The 22116-nt window shown below is 36.9% G+C and overlaps 1 protein-coding gene across 2 annotated transcripts in view; it reads left to right on the top strand.

The window, feature by feature from the left end:
* LOC139971172 (polypeptide N-acetylgalactosaminyltransferase 14-like) overlaps window positions 1-22116 on the top strand; it is a 154113-nt gene that overhangs the window by 100763 nt on the left and 31234 nt on the right. Inside the window, exons 2-4 of one of the 2 annotated variants that reach the window (XM_071977414.1) lie at window positions 2811-2974; window positions 14746-14847; window positions 19694-19761. In XM_071977414.1, coding sequence (XP_071833515.1) covers window positions 2811-2974; window positions 14746-14847; window positions 19694-19761 — 334 coding nt within the window. The remainder of the gene's footprint in view (window positions 1-2810; window positions 2975-14745; window positions 14848-19693; window positions 19762-22116) is intronic. The other variant, XM_071977416.1, reaches the window with a different exon arrangement.

The following is a 22116-nucleotide window of genomic DNA, read 5'->3' as shown; positions in this document are numbered from 1 at the left end:
ATGTGATTAAGAAATATGACTACGAACGATCAAGATTGTGCCAGTTTAGTGGCGTCGGCTTCAGTCAGGAAAACTGAACATGTTGCATTTTCCCGACTGGCAAGTCGGCAGCGTGCAGCGGTTTGTGTCTAAAACGGAACAGTTTTAACGAATATAAAATATCACACGTTAACAGCTAAACAGGCTCCGGTTGTTAACAGCAAACAGTCCTTGTGTGTGCTGATCAGTTGGTCAATGTGCAGGGGGGTCAGTTTACAACTGAATGTCCATCGTCTTTATGAAAATCGAAACAAGGTCACAAAGTTGTTTTCAGTCCATCGTCTTGAACATCCATCTAGCAGAATTCTGGGAAATATCTCCCTCACACCTCATTGCAGTAGTAACGCATTTAAAGATGAAAATTCTTGATTAACCTGCGATATCAGTAGTCTGGAAGATAATATCCAGAAGGTTATTAAACTGAAAATTTGAAATCATTTCACTCACAAAGTTCAATGCCTGGACGACACTGAGCAAAATGCCAGCCTGCTTCCTGTCAAAGTGTCTTTATCTAGCTTGGGATTTCAAAATATTCTGAAATCAAGCCTAGCAACTGTGTCCCATGATGGCACAAACAACAAGTTCCTTTGCAACCTTCTCCCCGCAGCTTCGGAGAAATAAGCAGTACAGGATGTTCAAGGATATGAAAGATTTTTATAGATCTGAATGTTTTGGAGAGATTTCAAAAAACAATAAAAAATAAACAAACATAAAAAAGGTTGGGAAAGTTTGATTTAATATAGGCCTACATCAATCTGCCTAAGAATGACATTTTTGTTGGAAAGTTTTCAAGCTGTGTATTTTTTTGGACAGATTCCTAACTCTTCTGTGTGGTGTGAAAACAGATGTTAGCAGGCATGCAGAAGTAGATCGACTAGATTGAATGTTTCATATGAAATTATTGAATGTACTATGTTGAAAAATGGCAGCCCCTTCTTACCCTGTAAGTTGTGTTTGGTCAAACATGATTAGTTTATCTCCAAACAAGAAAAGGAACACAAAAGCATAGAGAAAATAAGATGTTTTTACACCATACATTGAAATAATGGCAGCTACCAAGAATTACTTTGAAACCAAGATATCTCTGAAAACTTACAAAGGAGCAAATTTCTTGTGGTAGGGAGGTGTTCATCACAAACATAGATACCGTTAAATGATGGTTTGAAGTGAAATACATAATGATGGGTTTTAGTTGAACACAACATTGTTATGATGACCACTGTTCTTCAGTGGAAAAACTCACACACACACGCACATCTGGACTTGTAGTATATATCTTTAATTGGAGGTATCGAATTGAAACCAGCTGTTGTGGGCCAGTCTTATCAATTTGATAAATTATAATGAATTTGTTGCAAACGTGAGTTTTGAATACTGGAATGCTATTTGTTTATATATATTTTTTGTTTACTACTTGTATTGAATTCTAAACAATTGTGCAGAATATATGTGGACTTATACTTGGTATTAATTAGGGTATTCAGTCGGCAAGCTTTGCGTTATTGAGTAAAGACTATACAAAGGAAAGAATAGAATTGCATACCACAGGACAGCCTGTTGTTTGTTGTACACTGCAGAGAGGTGGAAAATGCAGTTAGCAGTGTTTAATGTGCCAAGCCAAAGGTTAATATTTTACGACCTATCGATAATATGAGAAAAGCAACTATTTTGTCAACATGTTTATTGCAATTTTAATGCAATATAGTGATGTTTTGACCTCAGTGTAACAGATGTTGTAGTTATAAATAACTTCCAGAGTGAACAAAAGTGACTTTGCAGAAGTTTTATAGGCAAACATTTCTTTCAAATTTTCAAGATTGAGTAACAGGTTTTAATAATATAAAGGGAAGTCAGCTCCTTAGTCTAATAATACACATTCATTTCAGAATCTATTGTTAAAACGTACGAAGACCTGATATGAAAATTTGAAAGCGTTTGCTGTTTAACTATGTCTGTAGGTAAACCTACATACTTTGCTTACCTGATTCTTACTAATGGAAACATGTGCAAAATAAGAAAGCAGGCAGAATTTTATGTTAAACCCCTAAAGGCTCGCTCCAAGTTCATTGTCAGTTCTCATAATCGCTGTATAAGTTTCAATGTTAGCATCCATCCTGTGAAATGCTCCACATGGAAGTCACTTAATAGTATAAGATCAACAGTGAATGCAAATTTATGCACAAATGATCCTTGATACTGTTCTTTAACCTAGGAAGAAAATCAACCTGTCACATTAAAAAGTCAAGTATTTTGGTGTAACGCTTGCCGAAGGCGAAGCGATCATGTGACATTGATGATGTCATGTGTATATGACACAGCTTGTAAAACCATGGAGCTATTACCAATAGCTCCATGGTAAAACACAATTAATCACCATGTCCTGCCTAAATGGACTGCATTCTTGGCATGCAGTTGCCCCTATATGAATTCTATGCTGCTTGACACTGTTGGAGATCAAAGGTCATTTGAGGTCATTGCAATGGCCAAAATATGAATACTATGCAAGAAAGCTTACATGACAAGTACAGTATTGTTAAGTATCATATTTGGGTGGTAAGTGCCCCTTTGTAATGACTCCTAATTTTCTGGTAGTATATACTGTTGGAGTATAGATGTTCAGTTCAAGACAGTTCTGTCAAGGTGTTAAAAGTAGTCAATTTCGAAAATAAGTCTAGCTGATTCTCCTGATGGAAACCTGGCCAACTCAGTCATTCATGCAGTAAATGCGCATAATTTATCACTTCTTTTCATGTTTTGTTCCAAATCTGTAGATTGATTTCTACCAAGTTCTAATTCCATTTGATGTGGAGGAGTACATTTCAGTCAAAGCTGTGCCCAATGATGCCAAAGATGCCTACAGCCACCATGCCTTTAACCAGGTTAGCAGCGATGCCTTACCAGTCAACAGGGAAGTTCCTGATTCGAGGAATGAAGGGTACGTTATTTTTAAATTGCTCGGTGTTCCTTAATTCACCTGAAGAGAACTTGAAATGCTTTCAGTGTGTCATTGCAAAAAGATGGCTGCACCTGTTTGAAAAAATGTTGTTGTTAATCTTAGATTGATAGAATAATTAATTTGCTCTTTCAACATTTGTTTATAAAATTGCAGTCAATTCTTTGGTTCTTGATTTCTGAATAACATTTGACAGACTGTTAATGTTGTAAAAGTGAAGGGATACCAATTGAAACTATTTTTTTCTGTGTTCTTAACTGTTATCCTCCTAACATGTCCCCATGTAAAACCCACATCCATCCTCTTACATCTTGGCTTTCTATTCTTTCCTTTGTTATATCATATGCACCACAACTATAGAACTATAATTCTTAGAATCTTATAATTCAGGCAGGACTGCACATAAATGATCACATGTGTTCATGATAAAGTACTACATAATACAGACATGTAGATCAAACAGTGACCTAATTGATGATAATTTGTATTCTCCTATTTTTGTTTTCTGACAGAATGGCCGGGATTGGGGAGGTGAGCGGGGGTCGGGAGGGTGAAGAGACAGGGTTAGGCATATATTGGTTTCTCTTTCAGTTTCATATAGCACACTTTCTTATATAATGAATATAGCTCTGTAATGATTGCAGTATCTATTATTCATCACCTTGGCTCAGTATCCCCGAGTGTTTCATGCTGTTACCAAAGAAACCTGTGATGGTTTGATCATGAATGAATGCATAGGGAGAAGGTGTCAGACAAATAACTGTTTGCTTAAGTTGATTCAGGAATTTGTGTCTGACACATACTTCAGTCTGGTACAAGAGTAGGAAAACAAAACTTTGGACACTTCCACAATCTTCTGTAGGATATTTTCCACCGTTGCTAAGGCATTGGAAACTTAGAGAGGAATCACAACACTTGAAAAATAACTGTTGCTAAGAGGTTATTTTTACAATTGAATGAGGATTTTCACATACAGGTCTTTTTTATTTACTCATTGTCTACAAATTGAGAGTAACCTATAGTTACATGACTTTATGACCATGCAAATATTTTGCACATGTTTGCAATTTTTTTCCAGGGGGGCAACTGTGAAGCACAAGTGATAAAAAACATATAAAAAAAAATACAGCTTTTATTGAAAATGTCCCAGGTAAGTTTTTTTGTTAAGTTAGGAGATCTTCAGGGAATAGTCTGAAAAAGTTGGTCATGTGACCTTAGGTATGGTGATGTAATGTTTTATGTGGAAATGGTCTACTCCAAAGTGCTTATTTCATTTTATGTTTTATTTGGAAGTGGATGATCTAATCCTCTGTCCCACATAAGGGCTTTTCACACTGCTAGCAGTGCAATTATGAAGTCACACTGTAATTTCAATAATAAGACTGCAACACTACACAATGTGATGCTAGTATTGTGAAACTGTAAACAAGTTAGAAGGTTGCAGTTCAAGCCTATGCTCCTTCTCTTTCTTTCGTTCAGCTTTTAATATGTCCATTCAGGATTAGTCATTCATAATGTATGGACAACAGTCTCAAAACCTCCTTACTTAAGATCAAGGGACAGAGTTGCAAGGTTACTAACAACACTTATCAGCAAAATGTTTAGACGAAGCAATGGTGTGGTGTAGGAGACTCAAATCCTCGGTAGTATGTAAAAAGTCAATGTGGCTTAAAAGTTGGCTCTCTATATGAAAATAACATCAGCTACATGTTGTTTCACTGAGAATTATTTTACTCCCTACCCATGCCCCAGCCCCCCCCCCACCACTTCCTCCAGCACGCTCCTCCTATGTCTGTGGTCGGAATTGTGTTCAGAATTTTTAAGACTATTAAATATGAACTTGACAAGTACGTTCATCTGTGTACGTTGCCCCTGACAGAGTGACTAAGAAATTGTAGCATCATCTTGCAATCTTGCTCATAGTGTGTTCTATTACACGGCCTCTTCAGGAAGCAATTCTGAAGCGGTCACCGCACTGCATATAGTTTCAATTAAATGATATGATTGTTAAATCCAAGCATGCTAGCGTAGATGACATAACAGACCTTTTCCACCTTTCCCAAAGTTCAAACCCCTCTCTTTACATGAATTTATTCTGGTTAGGTTAGGGCTCTATACACTACATTCCAAACCGAACAAGATCTTGTCAGAACGTCAGGCCCTCTTACTTTTACGCAAACAAGATCTTGGCTAATTATACGTGCTGCTGAAGCACGGTGCTTGCATGTCTCGTTGTAGATGTGGTTCACCGCGTGCGTTTTGATATCGCTTTTCTTCTTGGCGCATTCACAGGTGATGATGTATTCAAGCAGGTGTAATAATGATGTACAGATCTTAGATAACCATGTGACTCCAATTTGCAGCATTGCTCCCCGGCGTCTAGTAATTACCATCGTATAATTTTTCATGAGCTGCCGTCGTTCAGACATGCCATGCATATTAGCATCTTAAATTGAAGATATATTGCATGTATCCTGAATCTTAAATGGTACCGAATAGGGAAATTCAGTTGCGTGCAGTAGTATAATTTGCTTAATAATTAGCACACCGTTTGTCTTCGTGGATACATAGTGTGGGGAAGGAAGAAGGGATTTGATTTAAAGAACTTTGACCTCATTTGGTAAAATGCTTATCCCACCAAAGAGATTCTTGAGTAATATTATCAGTCAGACTACATGTACTTGCTCATTTTATGGCTTTTCAGTACAAGTGTGCAAATGCAATATAAATTTGACAAACAAATTGTAAGTATTTTAGTATCTGCCTTATGAGGATTGTCTATGCCCTTACTTAACAATAGTGGCCATGTCTAATTATAAAGGTCAGGACTATCACAGTTGTAATTTATCTCACTTCCAGTGGGAGCAAAATATTGTGACAGGATTTCAATTTTTTTTTTACAGCAAAATATCCTCTTCAATGTGAGGTCGTGTACCGGGTATCACAGAGGTTTATTTTGAGGCATGCATTACCTGACATAAACATAATATACACTGTATGCATCTACTGTGGATGTATGTACAACTCTTTCCTGTAGTTGAAATATAGTTTCGAAATATCAAACAAAGAAATATCTATTTACAATAACAAAATATATTTAGGGCAGGTGAGAAATATCTTAAGCCTTCATCAGGATATATGGAGAAAGAAAGAAGAAAAATGGAAAAACTAAGGAAAAGGAGAACAAAAAACATGCCCAAAAAACCAGAGTTTTCACTGTAATAGTGAAAGCACTGCTGGTTTACTTCAGTGCACAAGAGTGTGTAAGGGCCTGCTCACTTGCAATGAAAATATCTGTAAACATGGCACTTAATGAACTTAAAGTTTATTCTGTGCATCAAATCCTGTTGGGACTTTGGAGGCTTTCCTATGCATCTTCAGAGTGTAAATCTACGCTAGATAACTCATGTCTATAGGTGCAGGGAACGACTCTTCCAGACGAGTAACACCTTCCAGCATATACAACTTAGGCCTTTTTCTTCTTCTTCTTCTCTTTTTCACTATTTTTCGCAGTAACCATCTTGTTGGTAACAGGCAGGGAATATATATACTTGAATGTTAAGTGCAACAATTCAGACAGGCCTGAGTGTTTCATTGTCTGCTTCATAATTTATCCATCTTGAATGATGCAGTCTTCCTCTAGATGAGGCACTCATCCCGGGGGTAATATGCTTGAAGAGGTTGCTGAGCAGCGCAAAGTGTCTGATCCCTAGGGATTTGAAGCCTGGCTATGCTATCCTTATTTCTTTCCACCTGACGAAGAAGATGTACGCATAATGGTCCGCTGGTCATTGCAATTTGCATTCTTTTAGGAGGTTGTAAGACATGAGATGAAAGAGTTAAATTCCATCTTTTTGTTAATTTTGTTTTTTCTTTGTTGTGAGTAAAATTTTGTGAGCAGATGATTTTAAAATCGATGTACATTTTGCTAGTTTGCTCCCAAGAAGTTTTAGGTGTTAGAAATATATGTAGACTAGTGGTCATTATTTATGTCTAATTTCAGTATATAATATTCCTAATCATAAAACCTTAAGTACTTACTGGTTTCAGGAGTGTGGGCAAGGAGAAAAAGGTACTACTTTGCAATAACCACTCTTGTCTATTATGCCATTAGATACACTTTGAGTATGTGATTTGTATTCAAGAGTAAAATCATATTGAGCTGATGCTAATGCCAGCATTCATATCATTTCCAAATATACAAAAAAGCCTGAAATCGGTCACTGTTAAAGTTTTTATCTTTGGTAACTGCCATATGAAAAACAGTGTTGATACTCGAGCGGGTATAAATTGTCCATTTCTACCTGCAGCAAATTTAGAGAAAAGGGGAAGAGGGATCAGAAAAGGGAAAAAGATATTTCGTTATTCCAGATGGAATAAAATATCCGGAAAAGAGTGAACTTTCACTGAGGTGTACAGTACCTGTTCGTTATGTTCTCAGCAGCCGTAGGAAAAGGATTCTTCTTCTTGTACCTCAAGAAATTTACAAAACAGAGTTCTAAATGAACTGGCTGCAAAAATATCTGGGAGAATTCAGGTCTGTTGGTCAGACATTCTCCTGCGTTCAACAAAACTTTTTCCGCGAACAATCCATAGCAGCATACCCTCCCCTTGTCACTTTCCAATGGCGAACAGAGTGCACACAGACACCATTCTTCGCAGTGGCTCGCGGAACCGGTATTCGTATCAGCAACGGAATTCGACACAACATCAACAACAGTTGCGGACTGATTCTTTGCACAAACTCCTCCTCTCGATGTCTCAGTTCTTCCTCTGAATATTCTGGTTTGAAAAGATACGATTCCAATCCAAAGGCTTCCCTTTTCTTTTTTGAAGATATTTACTCGACAGTATATTGGAGTGCAATGATGGACGTAAGTAACGCTATCGCTAGGACTGAGAACGGTATGCGTGTTGAAAGCAATCTAATTTAAACACGTTAAAAATCAAATCCTTGAAAAGATCCCAAAATTTATGTTTCTACTGATACTCGTTACAATAACAAATTTTACACACTTTTTAAGCATTTTTACAGATCAATAAAGACAAAAGATATATTTTGATCGATATTTTATTCATTACTATTGTTGAAAGTACAATTCTAATTATTTTAGGGATTGGCAACGATTTTGTCTTGAAATACGCGATGCGGCTAGCTTTCGTCACGGTACATCCGGGAACTGTCTCAATTCAAACAAAACGGCGCGACACATGAACTACATTCAAATCGTTTTTTTCACGTCAAAGAAGGGATTTTTATGCTTTTCTTTTGCTTTTACTGGAAAGACCATTTGTCAAAACGTAAGAATGGATGCAAAAAAAACTAGGGTTTATTTCTCCTTTGAGAAATTTAGCATTCCAAAAATTTGGCAAAAAGATAGATTTCACTCAATCTTCTCCCTGTTTTTCTACCTTTCTCATCAAACTTAGGTGTCGTCTTCTTTGCAATGGAAATCTATTACATACATTTAAATGAGTTCTCAAAGGAGAGAAAACTGGATGAAACCTCTCTTCATAGTTCAAGCCCCTTAATTTTATTCATTCTATCATATTAAAAACCCACCTCTGAAGCAATATATCCCAATTCTTTACAGCCTATAAAGTCTCCTCTGTAAGTACCAGTGGTAGCATTGATATACAATCACATTATTACAAAAAGGTAAATATATAAGAAATTTCCTTCCCAGTTTTTGCTCTTTCTGCAAGGAATCCTGAGTAAGAACTTGAAAAATCCAGCTTGTTTTTCAATCACAATTAAACCCCAAAAATGGGACACATTTAGTTTGGTTAAATCAATTGTTCATTTGCTCCCTATATGGAAAAAAATATGTGAGAGGTGAAGTACCTCATCATGCTAGTGTAATTACAGTGAGACCAGTATTGATGGAAAAAGACGATTTATGTACATACACGGCCGCACTGGCTATAAAGGTATGCATAATGAGACTTCTGTTGATTGTCCAGACATTTACAGAACATAGACCTGTATAGTTCTTGAAAAATGGCAACCAAAAACAAAGAGCTGCTTCATAATGATAATTTTCCCGCCCACCTCTATCTGTAAGTGTTTACAATCACTGATCACCAGATCCTTGAACCTGGCGTTTAATATTCTCAGGTTGAATCCATCATCACATTTTCCTGTAAATGGACTTAGTATGGTCCTGTATATATATAGTCAATGCAGTCACACACAGAACAAATTTATCAGACCAGGGCTATAAATCACACGCCTACGTAAGTAGGAAAGCAAACTCTTCGAAAAATATTACATGAAAGAAGAAGACTTAATTCATCGTGCATAATTACAGACCAGCTGGAAAATAATACTGTCTAGAATATAATAGGTTCATTTATAATTGTGTAGTCAATGCCGCACTGAACAAAGTACCTGTGCTGAAGAAAAAAAACTAGCTTTTGTATTCTAAACTACCTTTTCCTGTTGGATATAGCTGAATGAGAGAATATAAAAAAATTTTACAGTTTTTTTTTAACTATTACTTTGGAACAAAAGAACAAAAAAACCATAGGAACGACTTTGGTCTGCCTACCCCCCCTCCCCCCTCCCCCCCAGAAGCTACTGTATACATATAATCTTACAATGTGAAATAATTAAGTAGCAGCATACACTGTGAAAATGTAGCTTTTGGGCCAGTATTGACTGCATTACTGTCCCAGCTGTGACCACAAAAGTGTCCTGCTGTGCAAAAAGTTGAGAGGAAGTATTCCCAGGGTTGTTACAGAACTTAAGGTTCCACCATGGAATTTCTGATACCCTCAGTTCTATAATTCAGTTGACCAATATTCATAATTATCCAAGATAAACAAAATGTAAAGAGAAATTAGCCAGATAGAGAGCTAGTTAATTATTGTAGTTCTAAAATAAGAAAAAATAATAAGATCAAACTATCATGCAGTGCCCCTCTTAAAATATTATTTCTCCAGAAATTGTACATCATATAGAGAGTCTATACTTACTAACGTTATTGATTTTAACATATAGTCTGTCATCTTGATTTCATATTAGAATTTATCACATACAAAAAGGAAATCAATTATTTGTTTAAACTTTTTTACATCATTTGAAATAGCACATGATCTGGTAGACTCTACTGCAGAATATGGCTAACCCAGCTGCAAATCCACTCCACATTCAAGTGTTGTTGCTCTTTCCAGTGATCTGAATTGATGTACGCCTCACTGAATCCAGACTCACGGTCTAATGCGTCGTTGTCGCATACACTTCTTCATTTAAACATTTTGCTTCCAAATATGACATTACTTATTGCACTATCTAGTATTCTTACTGACCATATGTCATATGACTTAAATTTGTTTTCTAGATCTGATCATGTCATCAGCATTCTTACACATTGATTGTTAAACTGAGCATCATGGGGGTTGGGGATGGGGGGAGTTTCCTTCAAATTGATAAATTAGTGCTTTTTGCTGGTTTAACGTTTCTTTTAGTAAGCATTTCGATTGCCTTTTCAAGCCAAAATGTCCTTGTTACGCCAAGTGCTGTAATAATAACTGTACAACATATAAGTGAGTCTCTAATTGTCATGGAACCATGTACTTCTTTGAATGCTGTGATACTGTTGTGGGTGTGAGAATGAAGTAAGCTGTTAAACATTGCAACGTTCAGATGTGTACTAGGTCAGATGTCTTTGCATCCAGGATATTCCCTAACGTTTGTTGAATTCCATGATTAGCTATTGTAAATGTATGGTGTGCAATGTGCCATCTATCAGTATCGGAGCATCCAAACAGTCGGGGGGGGGGGGCGGATGCTCCCCCTGGCGGACTCACATGGACTGCTGGCGCCTTCTTCAGCTTTTTACCACTTTTTAATTATTAGCGATTATTGACTTTTTTATTGCGCTCTCATCTACCTCTTGACATTTGTCACATTTCGTTGGCGATGACACCTATTTATTCTTCGTTTATCTGCAAATTAGCAAGGCCTGGAACGGGTAATTTCCGGCGATCTAGGGAGTACCTATACTCAGAAAATTTCTGTACGCTCCGCCAACCTGTGGTGGGCCCCCCGCTTAGATAGTGTCGAAAGCGCCCCTACAGACCATTCTCAACCCCCCTGACCAATACCCCTAGCTCCGCCACTGCCATCTATCTATTTGCAACATTATTGAGGACATGCAAGAGCCTCTATCCCTTCCCAGCAATATGACTACTCAGTCCCATTCACTGACTTGTCATGACCCTAAAAGAAGTGGCTGGCATTTCGACCACAGTTTTTGAGTCACTTCAGACCTAATACAGTGTAAGATACGTTTTAATCATAGGGTAGCTCCAAGGTATGTAATTAGCCAACCTAATTACCGTACATAGTAACTGTCGGCATCAGACGTGCATGCGATATGATACAAAATTCTGGTGATTGATGAGGTAACAAAAATGGTGTCGTGTTGGATCACCCAGGTGAATTGAATTTAGGTATTAAATATTGAATGAAAAATATGATCCCCAACTGGATGCAATCTGTAGCAAGTAAGGTCGGTGATTAGTTTCTACATTCCTAAATTGTAAGGCCAGGTTGTAAAGGTATCTTAATAGAGTTCGGTTTGTTTTACTTATGCTTTGTTACTGTAAGGGGGTCTGCTGTTTCTTGGCTTGTGTTCATTCATTGAATAATTTACTCGGAATCATTTTGAAATATGTCTGTTTGTTGGAAAAGGATATGACTCAGAAATCATTTATAATTATATAGAATGGGTGGATTTTTTTTGGGGGGGGGGTGATGGAGAAGGGGGATAGGTTTTTTTTTTTATATTTGTCAAAAGAGACAAATGGCTTATTCACTGAATGCCAATGTTTATCAGTGACCTAAGTGATAACTTTCAAACTAATGTTATTTACCGTCCTCTCTACCAAATTGGCTGATTTCTTAGCTAAAGACATTTCATGGGTAAAATAACAAATTTTTATTCATGGATACTTTTAAATCTAATATAATTGACGTCCCAATGAGATGCGAACCTGCAAGGGGGGTTCGTTATATAGGTTTTGGTATGGTATCATCATGGTCTAATAGTTAAAACTAACAGTATAGCTGCACTTCTTTTGTACCTCACACAATGGGACACACAATAGCACTCAAGCAACGAAGTTCACACTTCTTTTGTTCTAGTAACCTTCAATAGGCTTCCAATAAACTTGCAAGCCCTAGTTGTAAGTTCACCATTGGCATTTTTTCCAGGGTTGTTACCTTTCAAGTATACTAATGTCATGCAGGAAAGGTATGAATCCCAATCCATCTTTCCCCAAACTGTATGAAATGTTTGGATAAGGTGGACAGGTTCATTGCCTTTGCTGGCCTTGAATAAATAAAGACTGTGCTTGACAGGAAAGCTCTACCACTGGACCAGACATATCTCCTGGTTCTATCTGTATGGATAGGAATGAAATGTGTTATTAATAGTCTGATCTGATCTTGACTGTGTTTGTAGAGATAATATCAGATTGATAGCAACAATTTACATTCCCAGTGAAACTACTAATGTCAAAGAGGGTTAATTTCAAAGGAGGAGAAATGGGTATGGGGAAGTTGATGGGTGGGGAGGAAGAGGGAACAGGACTGCAAGATGGGAGACTTAGCAGGGTCCAGGCAGGAAGGGTGGAGAGGGAGAGTTTGTGTTCGAATCTGTACAGCAAAAGACAATTGCATTCGCCTAGGATAATGAAAAAATATTTGTTCTTGCTAAAAGTGGGCATTTGTGTTTTAGCCTGTGTTTGCATTTGGAAGGTAAGACGCCCCAAAATAGGTGATATAATTCATTAGCTCCATCTCAACTTAAAGTGTACACTTTACCCCTGGTTTGCTTCTATACCATACAAAAAAGATCTATTAGGCTTTATGTAAATCTGAGTTCGTTTTTCTGTCATAAACATGGCAGGTACGGTACTACGGTAATGGTAAAAAAATTGAGAGAAATTTTCTGCAATATGCCACAGCTGTATTGGTACCATCAACAGCAGAAACCTAATACTGTTATCATGTACAGTAGTTATTAATACATTATTACTGTAAAATTTATATGATAACTAGGTACTTGTTATTTGCCAGGATTGTGAAAACACAATAAGGTTACATCAGATGTCCTACTTCTTATCAAATGTGCAATTGAACTCTTATTAATACTGTAAAGTGGTTACGAAGCCCAATAATGCATCATGTTACATCCTATGACGAACAATCTATACCAGTGTTATCAGTCAGCATAAGAAGTGAATGGTTACTATATTACCCTTCATATCTTGACATTATTATATAAAAAAATTGAACTTTGAATGTTGAGAACTCAATTTTAGCTTTCTGTTGGTTTGTTTGTTTAACAAATGTTCAGTACAGTCATAAAGTCATCAATCTGTTTTTCATAAGAGTCGGGAGCTGGTGATTAACACTGTAGAATATTTCAAACTTCTCCAAAGATTTCCTGTGATTTACAGCTATATCTATATTCCACATGGGAAGTGTCCCAGAGAAACGGGCCATAAAACTATAATCATGGCATGTTCATGTTAAAAATACATAAGCTGAGTTTGTAATGGTTTAGAACTTATCCAATGTCTATATTATTTTCTTTTCTTTAAGTTTGTGTAAATTAAGTAGGGTAATTATGCTTTGATTTCTTATTTCCGATGGCAAATGTCTGCATCATTCCTAAGCTGTAATAGTTCAAACACCTCTTCCATTTTGTGCTCATGTCCAAAGGATTAACCTACTTCCTATTGAAATCATGACACTACAACCAACCACTCATAATATTGTAGGCTTGATTCAACAACAAACTTTGCTTTTCACCATTGTCTGTTGGCCAATATGTGGAATTGCGGATTTGTCCAACAAATCTTATTTGTACCACAAAGGTTTGACAGAGTCCTTTTTATCCAAATGAAAGAGAGAGAGAGGTGGAGAGAGGTGGGACAGAAAAATATACATCGCTCACCTGCCTCCTCACAACCATAGTGCCCTTACTGCCACCATGACCAAGAGAGACCTGTTAACTACTGGATATCATGTGTTAAAGGCGTTGAAGACTTGCCCCAAACCGCGTGCCGCGCTCTGAAAAGTTAACTTCCGTTGCTTGCAAGTGAAGTTTTCTGCTTGTCCCTACGAACAGTAAACAGTAACAAAATGTGATACCTTGTTATCATTAGCTGGACCTGAGATGTCCATCGCTGTATCGTTTGTACACTGTGCTGTGTGTATTGACCGCAGCTGTATGTACTGACTGTTCACTAGTGTCTAATTACCAAAGGTAGCAAGCCGTGTGCGTATTTTCTGGGATCGATGGTGGTGTCTAACACTTCTGTTACACCTCATTCGAAACTAGGTCAGATTACCGGCATGAGACGTTTCTTCACACCCTTTAAGTTGTCTCACTTGTCTGACAAGAAATACATGACTTACCTGCCTCCTCACAACCATTTCACCCTTACTGCCACCATGACAAGAGAGACCTATTAACTACTGCATATTATGTGTTAAGTTGTCTCACTTGTCTAACAAGAAAGTTCATCACCTCAAACCACTAAAACCACTGTTACAAAGGAGCCCTGCATTAATATATCAAGTATGTATGCATCATTTATTTCTCCATGAATGAACTACTAGGAGACAGCATTTATAGAACTTATGTACTTGCTACAATACATGATGAATATTCATGTCCATGATGAATATTTATCACTCTATTCATGCCACGTTATATCATCTCTCTCACTTCCAGGTGTCACGCAAAACGTTATGATGTATCCAGGTTACCTGTCACCTCAGTTATAATTACGTTCCACAATGAAGCCAGGTCTACTTTATTACGAACAGTTGTCAGGTGAGCAATTATTTTATGTTCACTGCTTGCACATCTTTACTAAAAAATGATGTGTGATACATACACCAGATTTAAGCAAGACATCTGTGTGGCGTTCCTTATGAATGTTACTAAGCTGGTACTCATCATCAGGGTATGTAGATATGTAGCATCTTGCATAGATACATAATAAAGTGAAGAGCTAAACTGAGATTACAGATTTGTAGCTGAAACTTACAGAAATGTTGCTGAGTTAAAAGATAAATATAGTTTTGCTTATCCCATTGGTAGGATACTTCTAGTGGCCATGAACTCAGTGTTGAAGAGTTCCTGCCTCCTCTATCAGATAAGGTCAATTAGGCAATAAGCACAAATCAAATCACTAGGAATTGTGCGATTGAAATTGCTATGTATGTTTTTATAAAAGGAATCTCATTCTGAAGTTATCCATATTTTTACGTTTTGCATTTTACTTTAAGGAAAATAAAGAACTTCAAGCCTTTTCTTTGGGGGGGGAGGAGGGGGAGGGGATTATGGAGTGAGAACGGGGTGCTATTTCGTATGTAGAGGAAAATACCACAGATTGTGTTTCATTGCTAGCGTTACATTTGAGCAGTGTCTTGCTTTAATTTGCCAAAGTCGAAAGGACTAGATGTGTTGGTGATGGCATGTGTGTGTTAATGTGTGTGTGTGTGTATGACACCTTAGTCTTTAATCTGCTTTTAACATATTATCTATGGATGCATTTGCCTCAAAGCTGATATTATATTTGAAAAACAACAACCAGACTCATACTTTAAAGCATCTTGTAGGGTTTGCTTTGATATTGCCAAGAATCACAACAACATGTTAACAGACAGTTACATACATAAAATATTAACATTTGTTAAAATAAATACATTTTTATGTTTCAATGAAAAAAAGTTTCCCAAGGAAATTATAGAAATGAAGAAGGTCAGACTATTTTACTAAATTGTTTGAAAAAAATGAGGAAATCTACGATGTGCTTTTTATTGTCTGACAATAAAACCTTTGAGGTAAAATTTCAGGGGACACGGTTGTTTATTATGTTAGATCTTACGAAAAGTGGACAGAATGAGTGACAGAAAACTGCTTTGTCATTGGAACTATCAAACCTACATCTCGCTTTAAAAGTCATTCTCCAGGTATCCGTTACCTTGACATTTCAAGAAATCAATCAGATTAACATTTAATCCTCTTACTGTCGTCCTAAATCTGTTTTAGTTAAGGATAAGAAATTGAATGTTATAGCAATCATGTAGAAAAACAAGAAAACATTCACAGCATGGTAAGAGATGTGCATTTGTGCGTTTTCAACAGAAGGTGGCTATGGCTTTATGCTTTTTGAGGATAAAACCTCATTATTCTGTTTTACATTTAAGAACAAACTGCTAACTATCATGGGAAATGCCCATGGTCTGTTATACAAAAACATACATATGTACTAATGCCATTGCTGTGTTTTGCATTATGGGTTTGTCTGTAGATACTTTTTGAGTCATTCTGACTAGGAAGTTATTATAGCTGTTTGGTCTGACCTTGGCATGCAATAATCACAGTTTATTGTGTATGCTACGAATCGATCTATTTAGAGATCTATATATGTGGTCACCTCTATTTGGTTACTACGGAATTAGTGAGTGATAACCTGTTTGATGTTTTCAGATGCCTTGTCTCTTGTCTAAATCTTGAGAGTGATGAAGCGTTTAATCCAGTACAAAAAGTGTGTTTAACCTAATGTAGTTGTTTGCAGACCTTTTGTTTGTGCCTTAACTTAGGTGTGATTATTGCAATCCAAACAAAACATGCTCAACATCTCTCTGAGTATCTGAGAATGATTGTACCTTTGGTCCTATCGTTGAATGCTTAGTGATCACTTAAAAGTAAACTCGCTATGTTCCCAATATTTGCCCAGGGAGACATGCAACAATCACACCTATAGGCGATTATCAAACCCTTTACACTGGATGTGTATAAATGTCACCGTTAGAGAATTTCTCCTTACTCAGGCATGGAATTATAAACTTATGTTATGTAAAACCACTTAATAATATAATGTGGGTCATAACCTCAGTGGGAGCACTTTTTGGATACTGGAACCTACAATCATCATCTTATATATTGATTGTCATGAGGATGTGTGCTGGATCCTTTTTGGGGAGGGGAATGGGCATGGGTGGGGAAGGGGATGAGGAGAGATGGGAGGGGGTTGTGTGGGAAGGGAGAATGGTTGGGAAAGGAGTGGAGAAGGGTTGGGAGGGGTTACGAAGGGGTAGGAAGGAGATGGGATGGCTTTATGAGAGGGGAGAGGTGGAGGATGTATTTGTTATGTTCCTGGTATTTGGTACTCTACCTTAACTCACATTCTTATAATTGATGGTATCAAAGAGTTAATTTTCAACCATTCATTCTGTCATTCATTCTATCCATTCATTCTGTCATTCATTCATTATGTCATTTATTCAATCATTCATTCGGTTGATAAGATCGATCAAGAATTTAAAGAAATTGAAAAACTTGGAAATTCAAACTATTTGCAAGTTATACTTCATTTGAATTTTTGCATTTTAGGACCCCATGTCCATCATCTTCATCCCCAAGATGTAAGGAAATATTGATAAACATAGGTACATACTTAAGGTGCAATTTATCCCTAGAATTCAAGAAATTACCACGTTTTTTAAAAATTAGTTGAGAGACTGTTTTGTAATGGCTAGTCTTTTAAACCACAACTTTATCTGAGTGTGGTTTTTTCTTGAAAAAATGTCTCTTTTGTAATGAATCTTTTCAGCAAGAAATTAGAGAAGAGATAAATTTCCCAACTGTTCTGTCAAAATTACCCAGTTTACAAATACCAGGATATACTCATACTTGATACTAACATTATAGAAATGCTAATGTAAGACATTGCATCGTCAATGCCTTTTCCCCACTTTTGCTAAAGTATTTGATAATCTGGGAAATAAATGAGGTATGATTGCGTGCATGTATGGATGTTATGGGAATTGACAACAATTTCTGTCTTTTTTCCATCACTTCTGTGATTTCTGTAGAAATGGTGCAGATATCCATACATAATTTATGGATGCATACTCTCTTTGGCAGGCTGGCTTGCCTCTGCTTGTCTCTCATTCATCATCAATCATTTATACCCTTTAGGAAGAGTTAATTTATGGGAAGTGGCTGTTTGAATGTGATGTTGGGGCCTCTGTCTCCTCTGTAATGGCCTCTTGAGATAGACTGAATGGTTTCAGATGGATAGATATACATATATGACCACACACTACACAATGGGATGGAATGAAAATGGGAAAATAAAACTCCCAATACTCTGCTGAGTAGTGAGAAGTATGTCCTTTTATAATCAAGGAATAACTTACTGTTGAAATTTTTGTGTAGCAGATTTGATGGCTCTGAACTTGGTCTCTTACAAAATATAGAAATACTATGGTTTCTGCAATCAAAAATTGCTATGCATCTTTGCACTTGTATATATAGCAATTTGCTTGTTTTGCAATGCGAATTACCAGATGAATTGTTTCCCGATGATTGATTCGAGGAACATGGAAGGAAAATATAAACAACACATAAGTACAGTATACGCTTCCTTGCAGATGATAAAATTCAAAAATAAAATTGATCTGTCTACTTATGGAATTTTCTTTTTATGGATGTAAGCTGATATTCGGAGAGTAATATTTATTGCATCTGTTGGTAAAGAAACTTTTTGTATAATAAATTACCTCCACAGCAGTTCTATCATTAAGACCAATAAGTTTAAGTGTCATTAATCATAGATATTTACAAATTTATAGATGCAAGGTTTTCTATATCTTATTAATCCACAATGTTGTATGAAGCTGCATGATTCTGATCCCTTACAAACTTGTACAGCTTTAATGTGCAGACACAGAAGTTGCAAGTATGAGGGCTTCATTAGCTTGAATGTCACAGAAATTTTATTGTTGTTGTGTCTTTCCTTTTCCTGTAACTTTTTATACGTTTACACTTTGTCGTATTTTGTCTTATTTACCCTTTCGTTTTCGTTTCTCATATTAGAGGTAATGAGTGTGCCATGTATAGTCCAGACCATGGTAAACAGGTTTAATGTGCCATGTATAGTCCAGACCATGGTAAACAGGTTTAATGTGCCATATATAGTCCAGACCATGGTAAACAGGTTTAATGTGCCATGTATAGTCCAGACCATGGTAAACAGGTTTAATGTGCCATGTATAGTCCAGACCATGGTTAACAGGTTTAAAGTGCCATGTACTGTATAGTCCAGACCATCGTAAACAGGTTTAATGTGTCATGGATAGTCCAGACCATGGTAAACAGGTTTAATGTGCCATGTATAGTCCAGACCATGGTAAACAGGTTTAATGTGCCATGTATAGTCCAGACCATGGTAAACAGGTTTAATGTGCCATATATAGTCCAGACCATGGTAAACAGGTTAAATGTGCCATGTATAGTCCAGACCATGGTATAAAACAGGTTTAATGTGCCATGTATAGTCCAGACCATGGTTAACAGGTTTAATGTGCCATATATAGTCCAGACCATGGTTGACAGGTTTAATGTGCCATGTATAGTCCAGACCATGGTTAACAGGTTTAATGTGTCATGTCTGAGTCCAGACCATGGTAAACAGGTTTAATGTGCCATGTATAGTCCAGACCATGGTTGACAGGTTTAATGTGCCATGTATAGTCCAGACCATGGTTAACAGGTTTAATGTGTCATGTCTGAGTCCAGACCATGGTAAACAGGTTTAATGTGCCATGTATAGTCCAGACCATGGTAAACAGGTTTCATGTCAATATACTTTTTTGCCTTTCAGTGTACTGAGTCGTAGCCCTCCTGAACTGATACAGGAAATAATACTGGTTGATGACTGCAGCGATGATCGTAAGTTCAGTTTTGTTTTCTGTTATAAAAGGAGGCACTTTGGGTATTTTAGCGGCCCTGTAAAGTTTACCCATTGTCTGACAGGCATTTTGCCAAGTTAATAAAGTGTCCATCCCCTTAATGGGATTTTCAGGTAGCAAATAATGTGAAACATATATATTGTGGAGAGAAGAGTGAAAAGTGAAAAGTGAGGAGATAAAATATTCCATACTGCTAGTTCAAAACCCATCTCAATATCTTGCCCATAACTGGAGATATGGTTGATTGAATGCAACATAGTTTGACTGGCTAAACCTCCAACTACTCCAGGATGTTGTATCACACAGTAGGGAGTCTGTGATGTCATCTGTGGAAATGATCTTCAAAAGCTTTATTTAGACTATTATAATCTTTTTATATATTTATTCCTGGGAACCTGATCACATTTGAAATATTTGCTTAGCTGTCAAAGTTCTCTGTATTTAGAATTTTATGAAAATGTATCCTTGTCATATAAATATTCTATTCAGACTCTGTGGATAAATGAATGACAAATATTAAAGAAGAACAAGACATTTTCAGCTGAATTGCCCTGATGACATCATCCATCCTGCTATTGCCAGATGCATTTACAAAATATCACAAAAAAATTGCAATGATGATGTGGTTTTGGCCGTCAGATTCAGAATATTTTCAGCAATTTTACTAAGAGATTCACCAGAATACCCTTTTAAATAATTTATGTAAGCCTGCCAATGCAGGGATTCTTGTATGCAACTCAGATGTGAATTGGTCAACACTGTGGGATAATTTGCCCAATTGTTGTTAGTAATGGCATCACCAAGTGGAAAAAATGTCTATGTATCAGTTATTTACATTCCCATTCCAGAATACCCGCCTCCTTTTGCCAACGACTATCTTCCCCCATCCCCTTCACCAGCTGTATCACTCAAATATGACTTTAAGTAGCATGCTGTTTGGTGCAAAATTACAATGGCACTGCTAATAAATCAGGACACTTGATACATGCATGTATGAGATATGCAGAGGGGTATGGCAAGCCATGTGGGACAAACACGGCATAATATATCCGCGTATTAATCGGAATTTATACGCGTATTAATTGGAATATATACGCGTATATATTATTAGCCAATCATATGGCTTAAATATATCCGCGTATTAATTCTAATATATATACACGTATTAATTCGAATATATAAACGTATTAATTCGAATATATACACGTATTTATTCGAGTATATACACGTATTAATTCGAGTATATACACGTATTAATATCGAATATATACATGTATTAAAAAAAAATACATATGGGGATTAAATCCAATATATGCACGGATTAATTAGAATATACATGAAAAAAATATTTCCGCTCTTGCTGTGTACATATACCAACGATAAATGTTTTGGCGGGCTCGCGAGATAGCTTCAAATAGCGAAACTTTACACATGTAGGCTACAACACGTGTATATTCGAATTAATACGCGTATATATTCGAATTAATACGCGGATATAATATGCGGTGTTTGTCCCACATGGCTTGCCATACATGGCGGATATATTTAAGCCATATGATTGGCTAATAATATATATGCGTATATATTCCAATTAATACGCGTATAAATTCCAATTAATACGCGGATATATTATACAGTGTTTGTCCCACATGGCTTGCCATAGAGGGGGGGGGGGTTGGGATAGGAATCAGACCAATGTTTACTGATACTCAATGGCAGTAACATGCCCACATGATAATCAGTGTTCTGAAAAATGTGGGACTGTTTGGCCCTCTGTTCCCCTGGTGTCAAAGTGACCTGTACATCAGTTTCAGTTCAGTCATGGATACCCAGCCCACCTAGTAGTATTGTGACATCTGTCTGTACCTAATTGGCAGGCTCCATGCTCTATCCAGGGATCACCCTGCTCTGCTGTCTTTGCCTGATCTGTCGGTCAACAGATCAAGCTAAGCCTGCTCTCTCTTCTCCTAGTTGTAAACATGTCAACAGAAATATTGTGGTGTTACTCAAGGTGTGTATATGAGGTCACACTCAAGGACCTTGTTGTCTGTAGGGAATCTCATCCACCTCTAAATTAAGTCATCTGTAGCTTTTCGAGAGAGATAAAGATACACTTGAAGAAAGTTAAAACTAGCTGCTGCCAGGTGAGCTGTTGGTTCTTGAGTTGTAAGGGAGAACCCCCCCCCATGTAATCATATGGGAATTCAGAGAACTGATAATCCTGGTTGTCATAAACTGTATCACTATACATTCAGCATTCGTTTGCGAACATCTGGCAGGACAGGAATGACACTTGGAAGGGAATGGGACAGTTCATACTAAATGCTTTTCTTTT

The sequence above is a fragment of the Apostichopus japonicus genome, chromosome 8 (assembly GCF_037975245.1).
Source record: "Apostichopus japonicus isolate 1M-3 chromosome 8, ASM3797524v1, whole genome shotgun sequence".
Classification (NCBI taxonomy): domain Eukaryota; kingdom Metazoa; phylum Echinodermata; class Holothuroidea; order Aspidochirotida; family Stichopodidae; genus Apostichopus; species Apostichopus japonicus.
This window is presented reverse-complemented; position numbering and strand designations above follow the sequence as displayed.